Source organism: Salmo trutta, chromosome 27 (assembly GCF_901001165.1).
Source record: "Salmo trutta chromosome 27, fSalTru1.1, whole genome shotgun sequence".
Classification (NCBI taxonomy): Eukaryota; Metazoa; Chordata; class Actinopteri; order Salmoniformes; family Salmonidae; genus Salmo; species Salmo trutta.
In genome coordinates, this window is record NC_042983.1 from 12,638,576 (window position 1) to 12,659,465 (window position 20,890).

General features: G+C 43.0%; 1 protein-coding gene across 1 annotated transcript in view; it reads left to right on the forward strand.

Moving 5' to 3' along the window:
• LOC115164324 (polypeptide N-acetylgalactosaminyltransferase 9) overlaps nt 1-20,890 on the forward strand; it is a 90,318-nt gene that overhangs the window by 12,820 nt on the left and 56,608 nt on the right. Inside the window, exons 2-4 of the mRNA XM_029716693.1 lie at nt 3,471-3,654; nt 10,869-11,035; nt 15,473-15,647. Coding sequence (XP_029572553.1) covers nt 3,471-3,654; nt 10,869-11,035; nt 15,473-15,647 — 526 coding nt within the window. The remainder of the gene's footprint in view (nt 1-3,470; nt 3,655-10,868; nt 11,036-15,472; nt 15,648-20,890) is intronic.

Genomic DNA, 20,890 nt, shown 5'->3' on the forward strand with positions numbered 1-20,890 from the left:
CAAATTCTCAATGGGATTAAGGTCTGGGGAGTTTCCTGGCCATGGACCCAAAATATCGACGTTTTGTTCCCCCGAGCCACTTAGTTATCACTTTTGCCTTATGGCAAGGTGCTCCATCATACTGGAAAAGGCATTGTTCGTCACCAAACTGTTCCTGGATGGTTGGGAGAAGTTGCTCTCGGAGGATGTGTTGCTACCATTCTTTATTCATGGCTATGTTCTTAGGCAAAATTGTGAGTGAGCCCACTCCCTTGGCTGAGAAGCAACCCCACACATGAATGGTCTCAGGATGCTTTACTGTTGGCATGACACAGGACTGATGGTAGCGCTCAACTTGTCTTCTCCAGACAAGCTTTTTTCCAGATGCCCCAAACAATCGGAAAGGGGATTCATCAGAGAAAATGACTTTACCCCAGTCCTCAGCAGTCCAATCCCTGTACCTTTTGCAGAATATCAGTCTATCCCTGATGTTTTTTCTGGAGAGAAGTGGCTTCTTTGCTGCCCTTCTTGACACCAGGCCACCCTCTAAAAGACTTCGCCTCACTGTGCGTGCAGATGCACTCACACCTGCCTGCTGCCATTCCTGAGCAAGCTCTGTACTGGTGGTGCCCCGATCCCGCAGCTGAATGAACTTTAGGAGACGGTCCTGGCGCTTGCTGGACTTTCTTGGGCGCCCTGAAGCCTTCTTCACAGCAATTGAACCGCTCTCCTTGAAGTTCTTGATGATCCGATAAATGGTTGATTTAGGTGCAATCTTACTGGCAGCAATATCCTTGCCTGTGAAGCCCTTTTTGTGCAAAGCAATAATGACGGCACGTGTTTCCTTGCAGATAACCATGGCTGACAGAGGAAGAACAATGATTCCAAGCACCACCCTCCCTTTGAAGCTTCCAGTTTGTTATTCGAATTCAATCAGCATGACAGAGTGATTTCCAGCCTTGTCCTCGTCAACACTCACACCTGTGTTAACGAGAGAATCACTGATATGATGTCAGCTGGTCCTTTTGTGGCAGGGCTGAAATGCAGTGGAAATGTTTTTGGGGGATTCAGTTCATTTGCATGGCAAAGAGGGACTTTGCAATTAATTCCAATTCATTTGATCACTCTTCATAACATTCTGGAGTATATGCAAATTGCCATCATACAAACTGAGGTAGCAGACTTTGTGAAAATTAATATTTGTGTCATTCTCAAAACTTTTGGCCACGACTGTATAGTAGACAAGGTGCATCAGAGTCTCCGTACTTAAACAGATAAGGTGAAAGGTAAAAAAAAGAAAGAGCCAGGAATATAAATACAAACCAAAACTATCATTAAGAGCCAGACTTTGAAGTCGGTCTGGAAAGTTTAACAGCAAAATATCACTGTCTGTGATTAAAGACTGAAAACTTCCAAGAGCATTCACTTGATGAGTTAAATAAAGGTTAAATAAAAATAAAATAAAAAATGAGACTGCTGAGATCTCGGAAAATCTAATTTCTGATAACCCATTGTACCCTTCATTTCTGATAACCCTTTCCCCTTTAAAAATGTCACAGACAGGGGAAATGTGTTATAGTCTGCTAAATGCATTGTACTATGTCATTCTATTTTTGACGACTTTACTTTTACTCCATTACATTCCTAAAGAAAATAGTGTACATTTTCCCTGACACTCAAAAATACTTACCAGGACAGGATAATGGTCCAATTCACTCACTTATCAAGAGAACATCCCTGGTCATCCCTACTGCCTCTGATCTGGAGTACTCACTAAACACACATGCTTTGTTTGTAAATGATGTCTGTGTGTTGTAGTGTGCCCCTGGCCATCTGTAAAAAAATCTGTCTGATGTGCTTATTATAAGCAATTTGAAATGCTTTATACTATTAAGGTATCTTTACTTTTACTCAAGTATGATAATTGGGTACTTTTTCCACCACTGGTTACAATAGTGGGAGACTTAACTGACAGATTTATTTCTGATGTGTGATCCACCACAGACGTCACAGATGTCATTAAAATGACATGGAAACGATGTTGATTCAACCTGTGTGCCCAGTGGGAAGACTTAAAATCCCTTAGTGAACGGCCATCAATGTGTAGTTGAAAAGCTATATTTGTTTGTTGATAGATTTTGTATTTACAGAGCTGACCCCTTCCTCTGCAGGGAATTATAACAGTCTAGAGAACTGCTATAGTGGCCAATAGTATCTGTAAACCTGTCAGTCCCAATCAGTTTCAGTCTAATTCTAATTAGGTTATAAGGAAAGTGTATCTAATGTGCTTCTCCAAATGAGGAGAATTCCAACAGTGATTTTAGACCTGATATCCTGTAAAATGATCAGTACCAGGGAAATGTAGACTGAGTGTACAAAACATTAAGAACACCTGCTCTTTCCATGACATAGACTGACCAGGTGAATGATATTATCCCTTAGTGATGTCACTTGTTAAATCCACTTCAATCAGTGTAGATCAAAGGGAAGAGACAGGTTAAAGATTTTGTTTAAGCCTTGAGACAATGCCCATTTACCCTCTGAGTGGCACACATACACAATCCATGTGTATGTGTGCCATGGATTGTGTATGTGTGCCATTCAGATGGTAAATGGGCAAGACAATGTATTTAAGTGCTTTTGAACAGGGTATGGTAGTAGGTGCCAGGTGCATCTGTTTGTGTCAAGATCTGCAACACTCCTGGGTTTTCACATTCAATATTTTACTAGCCAAGTCAGTTAAGAACAAATTCTTATTTTCAATGACATATTTTTACCTTGTCAGCTCGGGGATTCGATCTTGTAACCTTTCGGTTACTAGTCCAACGCTCTAACCACTAGGCTACCTGCCGCCTCAATAGTTTACTGTGTGTATCAAGAACGGTCCACCACCCAAAGGACATCCAGCCAACTTGAAACAACTGTGGGAAGCATTGGAGTCAACATGGGCCAGCATCCCTGTGGAATGCTTTCGCCCCCTTTTTGATTCCTTGCCCTGACGAATTGAGGGCAAAGGGTGGGGTGCAACTCAATATTAGGAAGGTGTTCTTAATGTTTTGTACACTCAGTGTACATATCTCCAATGCAATGCTTGTGCCATAGAAGTAGAATGCAGACGTTATACTGTATATGTCTCTCTATGTCTTGAACCACTGCCTTTTCTCTGCTGCTCGCTCTACTCTGTCATCTTGAGAAATCCACGTCCAGGCTGGTATTTTCAGCACCTTTAAAGACAGATAGTGTAATGATGCACTCCCCATGATTCTCACAGCCCATGAATGTCAATCTCCTGTCCCTCTGTATGGCCTCTCCTCTCACCTACCAATCTCTGTCTCTTTTTTTTTGTCTGTCCGTCTCACTCTCTGTGTCTGTGTGTGTGTGTGTGTGTGTGTGTGTGTGTGTGTGTGTGTGTGTGTGCGTGTCGGTGTGTGTGCATGTCTGTGTGTGTGTGCATGTCTGTGTGTTTGCATGTCTGTGTGTTTGTCCTCTAGGGCTGGCGAAGCCCATGGGGCTGGTGGAGGGGCCTGGGGGTCTGGGCCAGGGAGGAGCAGCTGCCACTCTGGGGGACGACAGCCATGTTGACGGGGAGGGGAAGTACGAGGAGTACGGCTACAACGCCCAGCTCAGTGACCGCATATCCCTAGACCGTAGCATCCCAGACTACAGACCCAAAAAGTAGGTTTGACTTTATTTATTTATTAATTTAGTATCTTTTATTATATTTATTTGTGCAAAAGAAAGTAACATTGTCTGTAGGTAATAGAAGAGCCAACTGAATTGAGGTAAACAGTGAGAACCCCAAAATGGGTTTTTAGATTTGTCTTGTCTCCGTACAGTAGCTAGGCCAGGGCAGCTGCATAAGACATGAGTATTCCTTACATGGAAAGACATTGTCCCAGACAGCCAGAGAAGATGTTGATAGCGGGGCGGCAGGCTAGTTAATAATGCAATAAAAGAGAGAGTCCAGCAGTATTTCTTATGAAAGAGACCGTGGAGACCCCAGTAGGAATATTAATGGCCTTTTAGAAAATGAATCTTATATTTAGAATGTGGGACTACATCTGTGATACAATGACTGTGAGCGAATAATAAGGCATGCCACTGGTGTTCAGATCAGCCCGTGTCAGAGAACAAAAACAGACAGACAGAGAGAGACATCCAGAGACTTCTTTGGGCTTTGCTGTGGATAACAATTCATTTCATCCACATCCGCTTTGTAATCCCCTTTCTTTCATGCTGGAAAATCAACGAGAGGAGAGAGCGAGCAAGGGAAAGAGTGAAAAGACGGGTTACTAATTAATAACCAGCTGAAAACTGCTTGGTGGAAAAGAGGATTTGAGGAAATGATTCTTTATGAGGAGGATAATGTCTACAGGAAGTCAGTGATGGCGGTTTGATAATGTCTACAGGAAGTCAGTGTTAACGGTTTGATAATTTCTACAGGAAGACAGTGTTGACGGTTTGATAATGTCTACAGGAAGTCAGTGTTGATGGTTTGATCATGTCTCACTGGAAGTCAGTGTTAACGGTTTGATCATGTCTAAAGGAAGTCAGTGTTGACGGTTTGATCATGTGTACAGGGAGTCCGTGTTAACGGTTTGATCATGTGTACAGGGAGTCCGTGTTGACGGTTTGATCATGTTTACAGGAAGTCAGTGTTGAGGGTTTGATCATATGTACAGGGAGTCCGTGTTGACGGTTTGATCACGTCTACAGGAAGTCAGTGTTAACGGTTTGATCATGTGTACAGGGAGTCCGTGTTAACGGTTTGATCATGTGTACAGGGAGTCCGTGTTGACGGTTTGATCATGTTTACAGGAAGTCAGTGTTGAGGGTTTGATCATATGTACAGGGAGTTCGTGTTGACGGTTTGATCACGTCTACAGGAAGTCAGTGTTAACGGTTTGATCATGTTTACAGGAAGTCAGTGCTGAGGGTTTCATCATGTGTACAGGAAGTCAGTGTTGACAGTTTGATCATGTCTACAGGAAGTCAGTGTTGACGGTTTGTCTAGACCGTTTACTTCCATGTATTGTTTACTCCCTCGTGATAGATAATCGTACCGCCAGTCCTGTGTTTGACACTAATGTAAGGGGCAGCTGTATGTTATGTATACCCTGTGGAAATAATAATGATTCATGCAGTTCTATGCTGTGTGTGTGTGTGTGTGTGTGTGTGTGTGTGTGTGTGTGTGTGTGTGTGTGTGTGTGTGTGTGTGTGTGTGTGTGAGAGAGAGACGTGTGTGCCTCTATTTCAACACAATTGTTCACGCCATTAACAAACGTGCAGCAAGATATGCCCTTTCTTTAGATGTAAACAGGTCATTCCAGAGGGTGAAAACCTTCCCCAAAGCAAAGCAGTTCATAGCAACCATAGACACACTATTTGATGAAGATACAGTGGGCTCCCTATGCATAAAGGAAATCAATATGTTTAAGCTTAACATATCCGTGTCTTACTTACTGCGTGTCTTACTTACTGCGTGTCTTACTTACTGCGTGTCTTACTTACTGCGTATTATTGCACCATGGCTGGAAGGAAATAAACATTGTCCCTGCACATTGTCCCTGCACTTGGAACGACCTTGTTTGGGTAATTCATTTGACATAGGTAGCAAGATGTCTACTGATTGGAACAAGACAAGGACTTTGATTGTAATCAAAACATGGGTCCTTGGTGCAGGAAAGGGATAGGGGTGCATTGCATGCACCATGTGGGTGCATTGCATTACATGTTGGACTGGTTTGGCTATGCAGAAACACACAAGACACACCTTCAATATACTGATACCATTTCCACACTACTGAGCTGAGCCAAGCCAATCTGTACCGAATTGGCCTGCTTATGCGTCCCCTTGGTTTCTGAAACATTTCCTGAAAGGACAATGTGAAAAGAAAATACCTTAGCCAGCAAAGTATAGGATTGGGGTCTGTAGGATAGTGTGGAAAGGGTAACACAAGACACCTCTGGTCAAATGCCATAATTGCACAGGAGTCATGGAGCGGGGGAGGGGGGGGCAGGATTATTGAATGATCTCTACATCCACACTCCTCATCACCTCTGTCTCTGTATTACACTGTCTTTCTCCTTTTGTAGGGTTTTAAGACCTACCGCCGATCTATTCATTCTAATTACAGCCCACTATCAGCTCATGGTCAAATCAGGACATGTCAAGACGGACCATTTCCCTAAACTCTTTTATCCCCATTCCCCATTCCCCAACCAGTGGTCTGAGCTTTATGTTGCCAATCCTTCCAGCGGTGACATTTTCCAACATTGATCCAGAGGAAGTTAACTTGAGGCTTTATTATCCCATCCAGGAACTGATGTCACACCACACCATGTTGCCCATCCTTGGGTTGCCTGTAGCACAATGCTGCAATACTATGTCTTAGATAAGGGATGGGCCAATAAGAATGATGCACTAGCTAGCACCTGAGGTTCACAGAGGGCAGAAGAGAATAGCATCTGAATGAGAAAGAAAATGAAAGACACTTCTAGCCTATACCTCACAGTCAATGTGAAAATGCAATTTCCATGCTGTTAGCTCTCTGTTGCTCTCTAGTTTCCCTAGTTTGGCTCTTTTAGCCCCTGATGAGAAGTTGTACAATATTTTCTATTTCAATTCATCTATATCATCTGTAATCACTTGTAGCAAGACATGTCACAATATTGCTCCTATATTCATTGAGATCAAGCAATGCAACAGATGTTGAGGTTGGTTCCCCATAGACTTCCCCATAGACGTATCTGGGACTTGGAGAACTAGACTATAAAGCAGGAAGGTCACGCGGCTGGGCGCTACCTAATTTCTTAAGCCTCTGATACCCTGGAATGGGATCGCAAGGTCACCGCAGCGGCCATTTGTAAGTAAAAGGCTTTCAGCTGGAATGTTTCTCCCACAAAAGCTGAGTTTATCTCCTCAACAGGGCAGCGAAATGACAAGGCAAACTAATGTCTTTTTGAGAACAATCTTTTCTATAGGGGTAGAGTTGCTTTCATTTCCTGTGCAGCACAGGTTATCTCAGGTTAATGTGAAATTTCAAAGCGAGTAACATGGCTGTGAAAAGCAGACGGGCCGGCCAGCCAGCGTCGCAGGCCGAGGAGGGAGTGTGATGGGAATAAGTCTTAATCTGGCGCTCTGTTTCTGTCACAGATCGTTCTAGGTTGAATTATGAGAGCTTGCCAGTGAGCTTAGTTCCATTACAAACAGATGAGTCGATCGCTCATACTGATATGGACCTACAAACCTCCTCGTTCTAGCAGACAGGCACAAATTTAAGGTTGAGCAATGTCCTAAATTCAATTCAGTAACTAGGGCATTGGAACTACAATATCACTTAACAACCTCGATACTGAATTTGCCCATAGACATAACTCAGCTGAAGTGATCTGGTGCCTTTCCCCGGCCCCTTCTGGCTTTTATTCTTATGGTAACCATATTCATACACATACTAGCCATGACAAATTAAACTAAGCCCAAATAAAACATACATCATTAGATTTGGCATGGTTGTCAGCTTGTGGCTGTCCCCCACTAAAGGAAAACTATTGCACAAAGATTCACTTGTATTCACTGCCAGATATGGCTTCGTGTTTACGTATAATGCATGTATGGCTGATTGAAAGAGGCAGTGGAACAGCTGTGAAAGAGAACAAACTTGCTGAGAGAAAGGAATCCTTTTGGAAGGATTTCAGGAATACACTGAAAAGCTTATCAATCAAAACAGTCCTATTTGCTATTATTGAGGGGAAACATGGAACTTTCTGTATAGAAGCAAAAACAAACCTAGGAAACGTATATAAACTGATATGTAAACCAATTCCGATTTTCAATCAAATCTTTTCCTGACAGAATAAAATAGAAATTTACTGTAACTGAAATAATTGTATAGAACTTCACTTTGAACTTGAATAGGGTAATATACTGCAAATAATACATTAACAGTATGACCCATTTAGACAAAATAATGTACAGTACAGCTTCAGTTCTTTTGTAGCTCGGTCTTGGAGCGTTGAAGGAGAGAAGGATTGTTTCCCCCTTTCAGTCCTGAGAGCGGAGGCTGTAGGATTGTGATTTTGTTGTTAGTGAGGAGCAAAGATATGAGTGATCTTGCATAAGTTATGAACCTAAGTGCTCCATGATACACTATGGCCAGCACCCAAAAGGTACTGGCGGAAGCTTGCATGTAAATAGTGTCACCATAGTCCAACACACAAAAAAATGTCCCTTGCACAAGTTCCTTTCTAACTGACATAGAAAAACCTGATTTGTTCCTAAAATAAAAACCTAATTTCAGATTCTTTGCCAAGTTTTTAAATGTGCTGTTTAAAATTGAGCTTTTCATTTAACCAGATGCCATTTAACCATTTAACAAGAGGCACAGGAGTAAACAATTGTGTCATCAGCATACAGGTGGAGTTTAAACATTTCTACCAACATCCTTTGTGTACAGTTTAAAAAGGACAGGCCCTAAAATGGACCATGTATAACACCCTTACAGTCTCTCCTCTCCATGTCATTGTACATTTCGCTCCTGTCATTTCCTATTGCTGTGAGGTGAGAAACAGTTAGTGCAGGCCAAACACACACGCACACACACATCATTGGTTTATGCAGAACTGACTGACTGCACTATTCTCAAGTTTAGGTAGGTAGAGAGGACAGGACGCAGAGCAACGCTGGGTTCCATCTGATGCGCAGGCACACACACACACACACACACACACACACACACACATACACACACACACACACACACACACACACACACACACACACACACACACACACACACACACACACACACACACACACTTACACTCACACACACACAGGGTCAACGATTCTACCCCCAAGACATGCTAACATCCCCTGTTGTTGGTATTGGTGAGAGGTTAGCATGTCTTAGGGGTATGATCTTTCACCCTCTGTAACTTTCTCACTCATCATTATCCACGGTTCATTCACAATTATTCTTAATCATGGTAGCATCCACATTAATGTAGAAGTGTTTAGAAACATATCCTATTCTTATTTACAATAAAAGTGACTCCAAATCACACAATACCTTATTTACCATTAATTTCTATAGGGCACAAAATAATATGAAACGCAACCGAAACTAACTGCAAATGCATCCAACAAGTTTGTCACAAGCTTGATGTGGTCATTGTGTAGTAGGAATATGGGACGAAATACTAAACTTTTGTGGGGGAAATTATGGAAACAATAGGGAAAACAGTGCCACTGTCTGCCCCACGGCCGTTGTTTTTGTTTTGTTCATGAAGCAGAGCTGGGGATCCTCGTGCATCGTGGTAAAAAACATTGCAGCACTTATGCTGCTGTTCTATTACGCATAATGTCTGAGGGAAAAAACTGTGGTCGTTTGTAGTAAAGTCTTTGTTGTTTGTAATATTGCAAATGGACTGTGGCAATTTCACCATTAAGGATTACAGCTTTAAATGACTCATCTTGTTTGTGCCCTCTGCTCTCATCTACTCAGAGCCAAGTCGATTTAAGTTTTGAATTAATTTGTTGTGTTGACGTTTTGCCACCACCGCCTCATAAAACATGCATTTCAACCATAAGTGAAAACATTGTTGAAAATATAAACACATCTTATTGTGACTAGTACTTAATTAACACCTAATTGTGGTGCAATATGATTACACCAAAACAACTGAAGATTAAATAACACCCCACGTCAATTGAACGCCTATTCCACGTCGGCTCAACGTAATTTCATAGAAATGATGTGGAAACAACGTTGATTCAACCAGTGTGTGCCCAGTGGGACAGCAGTTGAAATATAATTAGGATGCTGGTGGGGGATGGTTTACAAGATGTTCGTGTGTGCTGGTTGTTGCCATAGGAATTTGTTTCAGTATGACCAGCTTTACCTTTAGATGCCTGCAAAGCCTTATGCTACTGTGAAAGCCCTTGGGAAACGCAAAGGGAGGAGTCAAAAAGACTGTGATGAACTGCATATAAAAATATACAAAATCTAAATGCTACTGTATGGTGCCTGTTTACGTGCTTGTGTACTACTACTGTGGGCGTGTGCTATTCATTCCATTAACTGGGTCATTGAAAACGACAACATGAAATTGGATTGCAATCACAAGAATCACTGCTCCACAGCTCCAGTTACCATGCGTTGGTGTGAGAGGCCTAATCAGTGGCAGCAAGAGCGTTTTCTCCAGTTGAGATCCTGGGCTGTAGAGAGAGAGTTGTGGGAGATGGAGGGAGGAGGGATAGGGAGAGACACAGAGAGAGAGAGAGTGTTGGCTCTGGAGACTGGAGAGCGAGAGAGGGAAGCCAGAGAGAGAGAGATAGAGAGAGAGGGAGGAAAGCCCTAGCCCATCGGTGTTGGTGTCATTCCCAGCCCTGTTCTCTACACCTCATCTGCCTCTCACCTCCAGCTTATAGATCTAGCTAGCCAGGAAGGGGCTGCATCTTTCATTTACAGCCAGGCTGCAGCTTTCCCTTGCCACAAGCCTCACATTAAAGAGTGTTCCTATTTCCCCTTCTTTGCTTTGTCAGATAAAAAATTGGGACCGTGGTATGCTTTGAGGGGAATCGACTTAAAACACTATTAATTCACTGAGTATAGAAACATGTATGAAGACTTGTGTAGGTATGCTCAGTGAATGAATAGTGTTTTATGTTTGAATGTTCTGAACATTCATTGTAGAAGGCAGAAGATATTTAAATGCTAATATTTTTGCATTTCAATATCTTCTTCCTTTTACAATGAACGTTCAGAACTTTCAAACAAGACTTGGTTTATTCAAATGAAAGAGGGCAGCTCACTTTTACCGGTTCACTGGCCAAATCCTGAATTGTGTTCCATAATTATAAAACCGTATGATTTGTTTCAATACAGGTGCAAGCAGTTGACTTACCCAGAGGACCTCCCTCAGATCTCAGTGGTTTTCATCTTTGTGAACGAGGCCTTGTCAGTCATCTTGCGGTCCGTCCACAGCGTGGTCAACCACACCCCTGCACACCTTCTCAAGGAGATCATCCTGGTGGACGACAACAGCGACAGTGGTAAGACATCTAGTTCAGATGCTTTTTTAGTATAACCATCTAACTGTTCATTCCCTGTGACTGTACTCAATCAAATGATCAATCAAGTGAATTTATAAAGCCCTTGTTACATTTGTCACAGTGCTGCTACTGTTACCTGACCTAGTGTTTTGTTTCCCATATCTCATTCGAATAACCACAATCTCTGTATTACTTACTGCATTACTGAATTTTTTGTGTGGCTAATTGCTCCACAAACATTACCACTGCTATTCATTTTTGTCTCTTTAAAAGTGGAGGGTGGAGTCACAAACAAAGGATTGCATCTGTTTGTGTGTGGGAAAAGTGCCAAAGGAGTTAATTCCCTTATAAAAGAAATAAACAGCCGTGATTGAATAAGTCAAGTTACACAAAATACATTTCTAACTTAAGTGTGATTCTCTCTTTCTCTCTCTCTCCCTCTCTCTTTCTCTCTCTCTCCCTCTCTCTTTCTCTCTCTCTTTCTCTCTCTCTCTCCCTCTCTCTTTCGCTCTCTCTCCGTCTCTCTGTCTCTCTCTGTGTGTGTTGGTTGTGTGTGTGTGCAGAGAAGAGAATGAACGAGGGCAAAGTAGAGAGGAATGGAGAACCCTTGGGGGTGTGCTCTTAAACACTGTTAGTGAGTTTAAAAATATCCAGAAAAAAGAGAGGCCTCTACCCTCTGTTGAACTGATGTGCAGTGCACAGCCTTCATTGTGATTTGGTTGACATGGGGCTTTGGTTGCTTCTACACACCTGCATGGCCCGTGGCAGCTGGCCCCGCTCAGCCACGACTCCCAAAATCCTGCCTGTTTCAGAGAGGGACAATGAACTAGATTCCAACTGACACTTGGCCCTCCATCACTTGGCATGGAGCTGGATTTAAGACCCAGTTTCCCCCCGGCAGGCGTAGAGAGGAGGCACAAATAACATACTGAAAGAGGACCAAGTAAGAGTCAACATTGGCACCTGCCCACTCTCCATGTAGAGGCTCTTAAATAGGCATCCATTTAAACCAAACAAAGTAGGCACAAATGGCAGCCGTGGCAAAATACCAAACCAAGTACTCCCCCTATCCATCTACCCCAATATTTACTGGTTGTGATTGGTGATGATAATTTCTGCAGATGTTTAAGCTGTTCTCTCCAGTGACAGACTATTAATATGCAGGCTAGGCTACTTGACCTTTTCTTGCTGGCTATGCCTGTCACCTCTCATTTGACCACGGCTCTGAGAAATGACTAGAGGTAAGGCACAGAGGCTCACTTGGTGCATAATGAATCACATACAGGGAACATCCCACTGGGCACAAACTGGTTGAATCAACGTTGTTTCCACGTCATTTTAATGACATTGCGTTGAACCAACTTGGAATAGACGTTGAATTGTCTGTGCCCAGTGGGATGTTTGCCTTGTCTTTATGACATATCCTTTAGCTGGGACAGAGAGTGACATTTATTGGGCTGCTCCTTTGCCTTAGTGAGCGCCGAGTGTGCGGGGAACTAAATGCTTGTTCTACCTGATGAAGTTTAGCTTGCTGTGTATATCATACAGTAACAGTCCCAAACACTCATTCATTGTTGCAGCTTAAATATTATCAGAAGGACAATGTTTAATAGGCCTTCTGGAATTTAAACTCCAAATATAGCAAGTAAATTAATAACTTAATGGTTCATATAATGGAAATAGCATCCCAGCTGGCACATTTGGTTCCATGGAAGTTGTGGGAACGTACGTTTTTGGTTTCCCATTGGTTCTGGGAACGAAGCGTTAAGTTTCCTGAATGGTAAAACTTAATGGTTTGTTTAATGTACTGAGAACAGAAGGGCAAATTTCACCTGTTCTGGGAACGTTTATTTTTAGATTGCAGGGAGGTTATGAGAACGTTTTACTATGGTTCCCTGAAAGTTTTCCTGGGAGATTCTATTAATGTTCTTAGAACTGAAATGATTAATGTTCTGAGAACATGTTTCAATAAGACTTTTAATAACACTGTAAGCTTAGTTTGGGTTAATTGTTTTGAACTCCAAGCACAGATAGGACACATGGAAATTCATTTGCTTAGGCATTAATCATGCAACATTTCTTGGTGAGATTCTGTTCTCTATCCATGGAATTAGTCCACCCAGGATGGAGCTAGAATGCCATGTTTTTTTAAACTCCTATAAAGGTACTGATTTTAGTCTATTCAAACAGACCCCATTTTAAAGGAAACAAGCACTCATTATTAACATGAGTTGTGGCCAGTTAGTGCGCGCGGCCAACACACCTGAACCCACTTAACAAGATAGAAGATGGAGAAAGTTTGGTTGACGCTGCGAACAGAATGTGTATGTTTCTCAATAAAACGTTTTTGCTAGCTGGGCATCCTGCACCATTCCCAGAATCGAGTGTTTTGTTTGTATGCAAAATAAGCGTAGGACAATCACACTCTCACCAAGCTCTAGGAAACATATGGTTCTCAGAACGCTATGTGCTAGCTGGGATCTGTTGAACTGAAGCGAAATTGAGTACAGCTCATAACGTGACATGAGAGCTGAATCCAAATACAAGTGGATTGCAGTTGATCATCAAGACAAGAAATATGACCAATCTCACCTCTCTCTCTCTCTGTCAGTGGTATAGGCTATAAAAGTTATGTAATATATGACGTAACCCGCTGCCAATTAGCCTTAATCAACATGGCTACACACTGGCCTTTGATCTCTGGTGACCACACAGGAAGCATTTGGCAATAGGCATAGTCTAGAAGTAATACATGAAAATAAACCACTTGATATATGCAGATGAAAATGTGTAAGCCTTTAGACTGATCAAATAAAACCAATTCATGTGAGAAAAATCTATCAGACACAGCAGAAGGCCTCTCACAATCTGACCATTTCACCCTGAAATCCTTTGGCTCCCTGTATGGTGAAATATGTATTCATTCCATATTCACAGTATGATGGATAGTTATTTATTCTTTGCTGTTTTGCACCGTCGATCCCTTTAAAACATAGTCCATGGTCCATAATTCTCCAGTGCCACGGATGCAATCCACATTCTATTTGTTTGCTGGGCACCAGAGGGGATCCTGTAACGTTTCTCCCCCCAGCAGAACAGCCATGCAATTATTGCACTTTTTGTTGGGTTTCATAATCTTTTAGCTGCATCAGTGGTGCCGCAGTTTTCACACAGCTCACAAGCCATTCTAGCAAACTTAAATATAGACAAACAGAAAACAAAAGCCCAGGAAAAAACTTCAACTAGGGTGTAGAGGTCAGGTCACAGTCGTCTATCGCTACGGCCCAGAGTTTGTGGTCAGATCACATAATCAGGGGAAAACATTTGGCTCTACTCATTGGTTGTCCGTTAGGGTCATATTGTAGTCAAAGGTTACTTAAAGGCGCAATCAGCAGCTGCTACATACATGTTTGGACTTATAAATGAATGATATGTACCCATTCTTGAAGAATATAACTTATAATATAAATGCCACATGAGCTTTGTTCAGCTGTCGTACCCCATCAGAACCCAAATATCAACTTGTTTTACCCCAATGTTTGTGAACAAACACTATGTAGCCTCAACACATGGTTCAAACAATAATGTTTATAACTATAAACTATAATGTTTATATCATGGTTGGTCAATCCTTGCATAGCTCCATAGCTCTGCCTATGAATTTGAGAGTGATTACATTTCTCCAGCCGCATCCCCTCAGCTTTTTTACCAAACCAGGGGTGCCGAGGCAGCTTTGTAAATGTTCTACTGATGATTGCCACTTTAATGATAGGCAGGCCAGCTTTACCCATTCTGACAAAAAGTACTGAACACACCTCCAATGACAGCACCTCCTCTATCCAACTGAGACCTACAGATTAGACCAGGTGTTCTTTCAGAGGTTGATTTATGTACAAAGCAGGCGTGAGCTCCAGGCATCAGCTCCAGGCATCAGATCCATTATGAAGCTTTGCTCGCCTTTATTATTCTCTCTCTCCCATAGAAGGTAGAGCACTCAGCAACCTGGGGGGAGAACCTCAAACACTCACCAATCCTCCAAAAACATTACGTGGGCTCAGTCAGTCAGTCGGGCCATTTGTGGAACTGCTTGTTTACCTCACAGACTTTATTTACAGGTAAGACAGCGACACGGAACGAAAGCCAGGCTCATCCCTTGGAGTAGAGTGAAGGGAGAAGGAGAGAATGTTTTTACAGTACAGAAATAATAAAGTAATCTGTGTTGTGCTGGGTCGCTCTAGTTCTACTTCTACGTAACTCCTGATGCTGAGCTCTGTTGTGTTCTTCTTGGGGCAATTCATTACCCCATTTTTATTCAGACAAACAATGCTAATTGATTGCTGTATACCAGATTCAAACAACACTTTCTGCAAAAAAAGCCAATACTTTCAGTGTTTCTGTTTTACAATAAAACTGATTCTCTTTTTCTTGTCTCTCCAGTGGAGCTGAAGTTCAACCTGGACCAGTATGTAAACAAGCGTTACCCAGGCCTGGTAAAGATCGTCCGCAACAGTAAGAGGGAGGGCCTGATCCGAGCCAGGATACACGGCTGGAACGCTGCGACAGCCCCGGTCGTAGGCTTCTTTGATGCCCATGTAGAGTTCAACACCGCCTGGTAAGAACTGCGCTTCATCTTCGTTCACTCTTCATTCTCCTTTTCCCTCTTGGTGTTCATGTTAGAGTGCAACGGTTGTAATCCTACATAATCATCAATGAAATATGAGGGTCGCTCCTTTAAGCATTTTGATTAAGCGTCAGCTAAACAGTGCTTACGCTACGAGGAATTATTACTGAGGCAGCACATTCAGGGAATGTGACCTTCATTTTGAAAGAGTTAGAACAGTTAATGAGCTTTTCCTCATCACTCCTGAACTGTGACCAATGGCCAATAGAAAATACACTGTTTGGGTTTCAATGATGGCACGGTACTGTGCTGTGCTGTCCTGTAAGTCGCTGACGTTTTAACGGTGGTGGCAGAATAAAATAATAGAGAACAGCTCAAATGTTGTGTTTGCCACACTGTTCCCACCCTCCACAGGCCTTAGACTTTAGTCTTATAAGCATGATGGGGGTCTCAACCCAATGTCTGGCTGACAGTCATGCTTACCACCAAACATGTCACTCAAGCGCATTGTAATTGGCACCTAATTTGAGCCTGTCATCCTGTCAGGCTTTTTAAGACTGAGTGTGTGTGGTGTGTTCCTGGGGAAGCTAGGGGAAGCTAAGGGAAGCTGTGGGGAGGCTGGGACCGAAGGTTTGGGTAATAAATTGTTTCTCTGCCTCCCTGGTTGTAGCTCAGGTACTTCACCTAACAAGATACTGCCATTGCTTCATAACTCAAACATCAGGAAGAGAAGACAGATGCCAAATATTTGCCAAATATATTTACTTATCACTTCAATAAAAGTGTGGTTAAATATCTTGTTCAAGACTGTTGAACGCCATCATTTGTAATGAATAGGGCCTAGAGTTTCCCTGGACCAGGAAAATCTAGGGCCTGGAGTAAGGTCACAAGTGAGGTCACATGGTCATAAAAACTCCTTGTCCCCTCCTCCCTAGTTATGAGTAAACGACTATGTGATTCCTACATTTGACTATAATAAATCAACATACAGCATTAAAGGTAAAAAGGCTCAATGCCCTCTGTGAGTTTAGTCTAGTCCTCCTCCGGAGGATCTCATGTACCTTGATCCTGGACCAGGAGGGCTTTTAGTTTACTGTGATCTGATCCGCTATACATTCATCACCGACCGCCGACCTTTCGACTTCTGGGCGGAGGAGAATCTCATGTACCTTGATCCTTCACCAGGAGGGCTTTTAGGCTACTGTGATCTGATCCACTATACGTTCATCACCGCCGACCTTTCAACTTCTGGGTGGAGGAGAATCTCATGTACCTTTATCCTGGACCAGGAGGGCTTTTAGTGGGAACTTAATGGCCACACCAAACCCAGCTGTCTCTGCCAGCCAGCCAGCTACATGGGGGAGTCGGTTGGTTGGTTTCATCAGGAGTTGAGTGAGTGATGATAATTGATTCCCTGGTGGTTCCCTCATCTGTTTCCCCATCTGCTCCTGAAAAAAATGGATGCGCTTTTCCGTCCCCTCACCACCCTTTCAACTCCACAGGAACCACCCTCATTGTTTCTGGTGTTCGCTCTCTTTTTTACATGGAGGGATCAGTCTGAATATCTTTTGATTTAGTTCACCTGCTGCCTTCGTGACTCACACACACACTTCACGTTTCACTTTTTTTTATAGTGTGGCTTCTTTGTTTGGTACAGCAGCCGTTCATTTGTTTTACATGAGTCTACATTATACACTGCTCAAAAAAATAAAGGGAACACTAAAATAACACATCCTAAATCTGAATGAATGAAATAATCTTATTAAATACTTTTTTCTTTACATAGTTGAATGTGCTGACAACAAAATCACACAAAAATAATCCATGAAAATCCAATTTATCAACCCATGGATGTCTGGATTTGGAGTCACACTCAAAATTAAAGTGGAAAACCACACTACAGGCTGATCCAACTTTGATGTAATGTCCTTAAAACAAGTCAAAATGAGTCTCATTAGTGTGTGTGGCCTCCACGTGCCTGTATGACCTCCCTACAACGCCTGGGCATGCTCCTGATGAGGTGGCAGATGGTCTCCTGAGGGATCTCCTCCCAGACCTGGACTAAAGCATCCACCAACTCCTGGACAGTCTGTGGTGCAACATGGCGTTGGTGGATGGAGCGAGACATGATGTCCCAGATGTGCTCAATTGGATTCAGGTCTGGGGAACCGGCGGGCCAGTCCATAGCATCAATGCCTTCCTCTTGCAGGAACTGCGGACACACTCCAGCCACATGAGGTCTAGCATTGTCTTGCATTAGGAGGAACTCAGGGCCAACCGCACCAGCATATGGGGGGTCTGAGGACAAGGGGTCCTCACAAGGGGTCTGAGGATCTCATCTCGGTACCTAATGGCAGTCAGGCTACCTCTGGCGAGCACATGGAGGGCTGTGCGGCCCCCCAAAGAAATGCCACCCCACACCATGACTGACCCACCGCCAAACCGGTCATGCTGGAGGATGTTGCAGGCAGCAGAACGTTCTCCACGGCGTGTCCAGACTGTCACGTCTGTCACATGTGCTCAGTGTGAACCTGCTTTCATCTGTGAAGAGCACAGGGCGCCAGTGGCAAATTTGCCAATCTTGGTGTTCTCTGGCAAATGCCAAACGTCCTGCACGGTGTTGGGCTGTAAGCACAACCCCCACCTGTGGACGTCGGGCCCTCATACCACCCTCGTGGAGTCTGTTTCTGACCGTTTGAGCAGACACATGCACATTTGTGGCCTGCTGGAGGTCATTTTGCAGGGCTCTGGCAGTGCTCCTCCTGCTCCTCCTTGCACAAAGGCGGAGGTAGCGGTCCTGCTGCTGGGTTGTTGCCCTCCTACGGCCTCCTCCACGTCTCCTGATGTACTGGCCTGTCTCCTGGTAGCGCCTCCATGCTCTGGACACTACGCTGATAGACACAGCAAACCTTCTTGCCACAGCTCGCATTGATGTGCCATCCTGGATGAGCTGCACTACCTGAGCCACTTGTGTGGGTTGTAGACTCCGTCTCATGCTACCACTAGAGTGAAAGCACCGCCAGCATTCAAAAGTGACCAAAACATCAGCCAGGAACTGAGAAGTGGTCTGTGGTCACCACCTGCAGAACCACTCCTTTATTGGGGGTGTCTTGCTAATTGCCTATAATTTCCACCAGTTGTCTATTCCATTTGCACAACAGCATGTGAAATGTATTGTCAATCAGTGTTGCTTCCTAAGTGGACAGTTTGATTTCACAGAAGTGTGATTGACTTGGAGTTACATTGTGTTGTTTAAGTGTTCCCTTTATTTTTTTGAGCAGTATATTTGTACATCAGCTTATGAAATGTACAACTGTGCCCTTGGATTCGACTTATTCTCTCAAAGAATCCATAGTATGTAGAAAAAGGAATGATATAGATGAGATGAAAAACATCCGGCACTACATCACTCTAGGAAACATGTTTTGGTTACTCCTTGGCATCCGACCGCAAGGCGCTAAAGAGGGTACGGCGTAAGGGCCAGTACATCACTGGGGCCGAGCTCCTCGCCATCCAGGAACTCTATACCAGGCGGTGTCAGAGGAAGGCCCTAAACATTGTCAAAGAGTCCAGGCATAAACTGTTCTCTCTGCTACCGCACAGCAAGCGGTACCGATGCACCGAGTCTGGAATCAACAGGACCCTGAACAGCTTCTACCCCCAAGCTAAATAGTTAGTCCGGGTAGCTATTTGGTTAACTATTTAACTATCTGCATTGACCTTTTGCACTAACTACTGTTTATTATCTATCCTGTTGCCTAGTCACTTTATTCCTACCTATATGTACATATCTACCTCAATTACCTCATACCCCTGCATATCGACTCGGTATTGGTACCCCGTGTATATAGCCAAGTTATCGTTACTCATTGTGTATTCATTATCACTTTTATTATTACATGTCAATACTTTTCTATTATTTCTCTATTTTCTTTCTCTCTACATTGTTGGGAAGGGCCCGTAAGTAAGCATATCACGTTTAGTCTATACCTGTTGTTTACGAAGCATGTGCCAAATAGAATTTGATTGAAATTGATTTGTGTTGCATACAGCACATTTTTGGCTCTTCAACTGTGAGTGTGCTTCTGTGTTTGCACAGAGCTGAGTATATAGATTTCAGTGTGAATAGCAAAAAAATATGACACGTGTTGAATGTACAGTATGTGGTGTATTGTGCTGCGAGCCCTTATTCAAATACTAGAAGAAACCTTAGATGTGTCCATTCGTTGCAATCACAAGCCCCTCTATTCATCATCATATGAATATGCATTATGGCACATACATAAGTGATAAGTGAGATGGATTGTTCCCCTGCTTTTTGTCATGAGGCATAGTGAATAACCTTGTTAGAGCTAGTAATGCATGCAGGCATCCAGTTTTCTGAGCCAAGTGAACGTGCTGGCACTCTGAAGCCAAGAAACTATCCAGTTGATATTGTTTACCCTTAGTATAGAATTGATTATACACATACGGAATTCTAGGATAGTTTGATATAATTGCATCATAAATGTACTTCGACACTTTCAATTTCCTTGAACCCATGTTGGTTTATTAAGTATGAATAGTTCACGTTTCAATAGTTTTCACTGTTGGAATGGATGGAACATATTTACATTCATCCATTCCGAGGCGAACGTTCTAATTCCGCTAACCTCCATTTTTCTGTAAATACAATTAATGTGGTGGAAATACGACAGGGTTGTAATGAGCATCCGTGCCTCTTGAACTCTGAGCTCACAGGGGGAGCAGCTTCAGATAAATGTATATTTATTTGGTTTTTGAATTCTGCACTGTTGCAATCAGGTTATTAATGATTCATTATTAGTCCATGCGAGCGGTGTATGTGTGTGGGGAAGATTAAAGGCTGTGGGTGTTGGATGTAGGCTGCATGGCTGTAATGAAATGCACAGGTCACAACCCCACACTTTGATGGTTCTGTGATGCTACACCTTGTGATCCCACCGTTTCCCAGGATTCAGATTGAGGTCAGAGAATCGAAAATAGGAAAAATAAGAGTGTCACGTCCTGACCATAGAGAGCTCTTATTTCTATGGTAGAGTAGGTCAGGGCGTGACTGGGGGGGTTTATCTAGTTTATTTATTTGTATGTTGTTTGGTTTTAGTTTCTGTTTTTCTATGTTGGGGTTTTTGGATGATCCCCAATTAGAGGCAGCTGGTCATCGTTGTCTCTAATTGGGGATCATATTTAAGTAGTTGTTTTTCCCACCTGTGTTT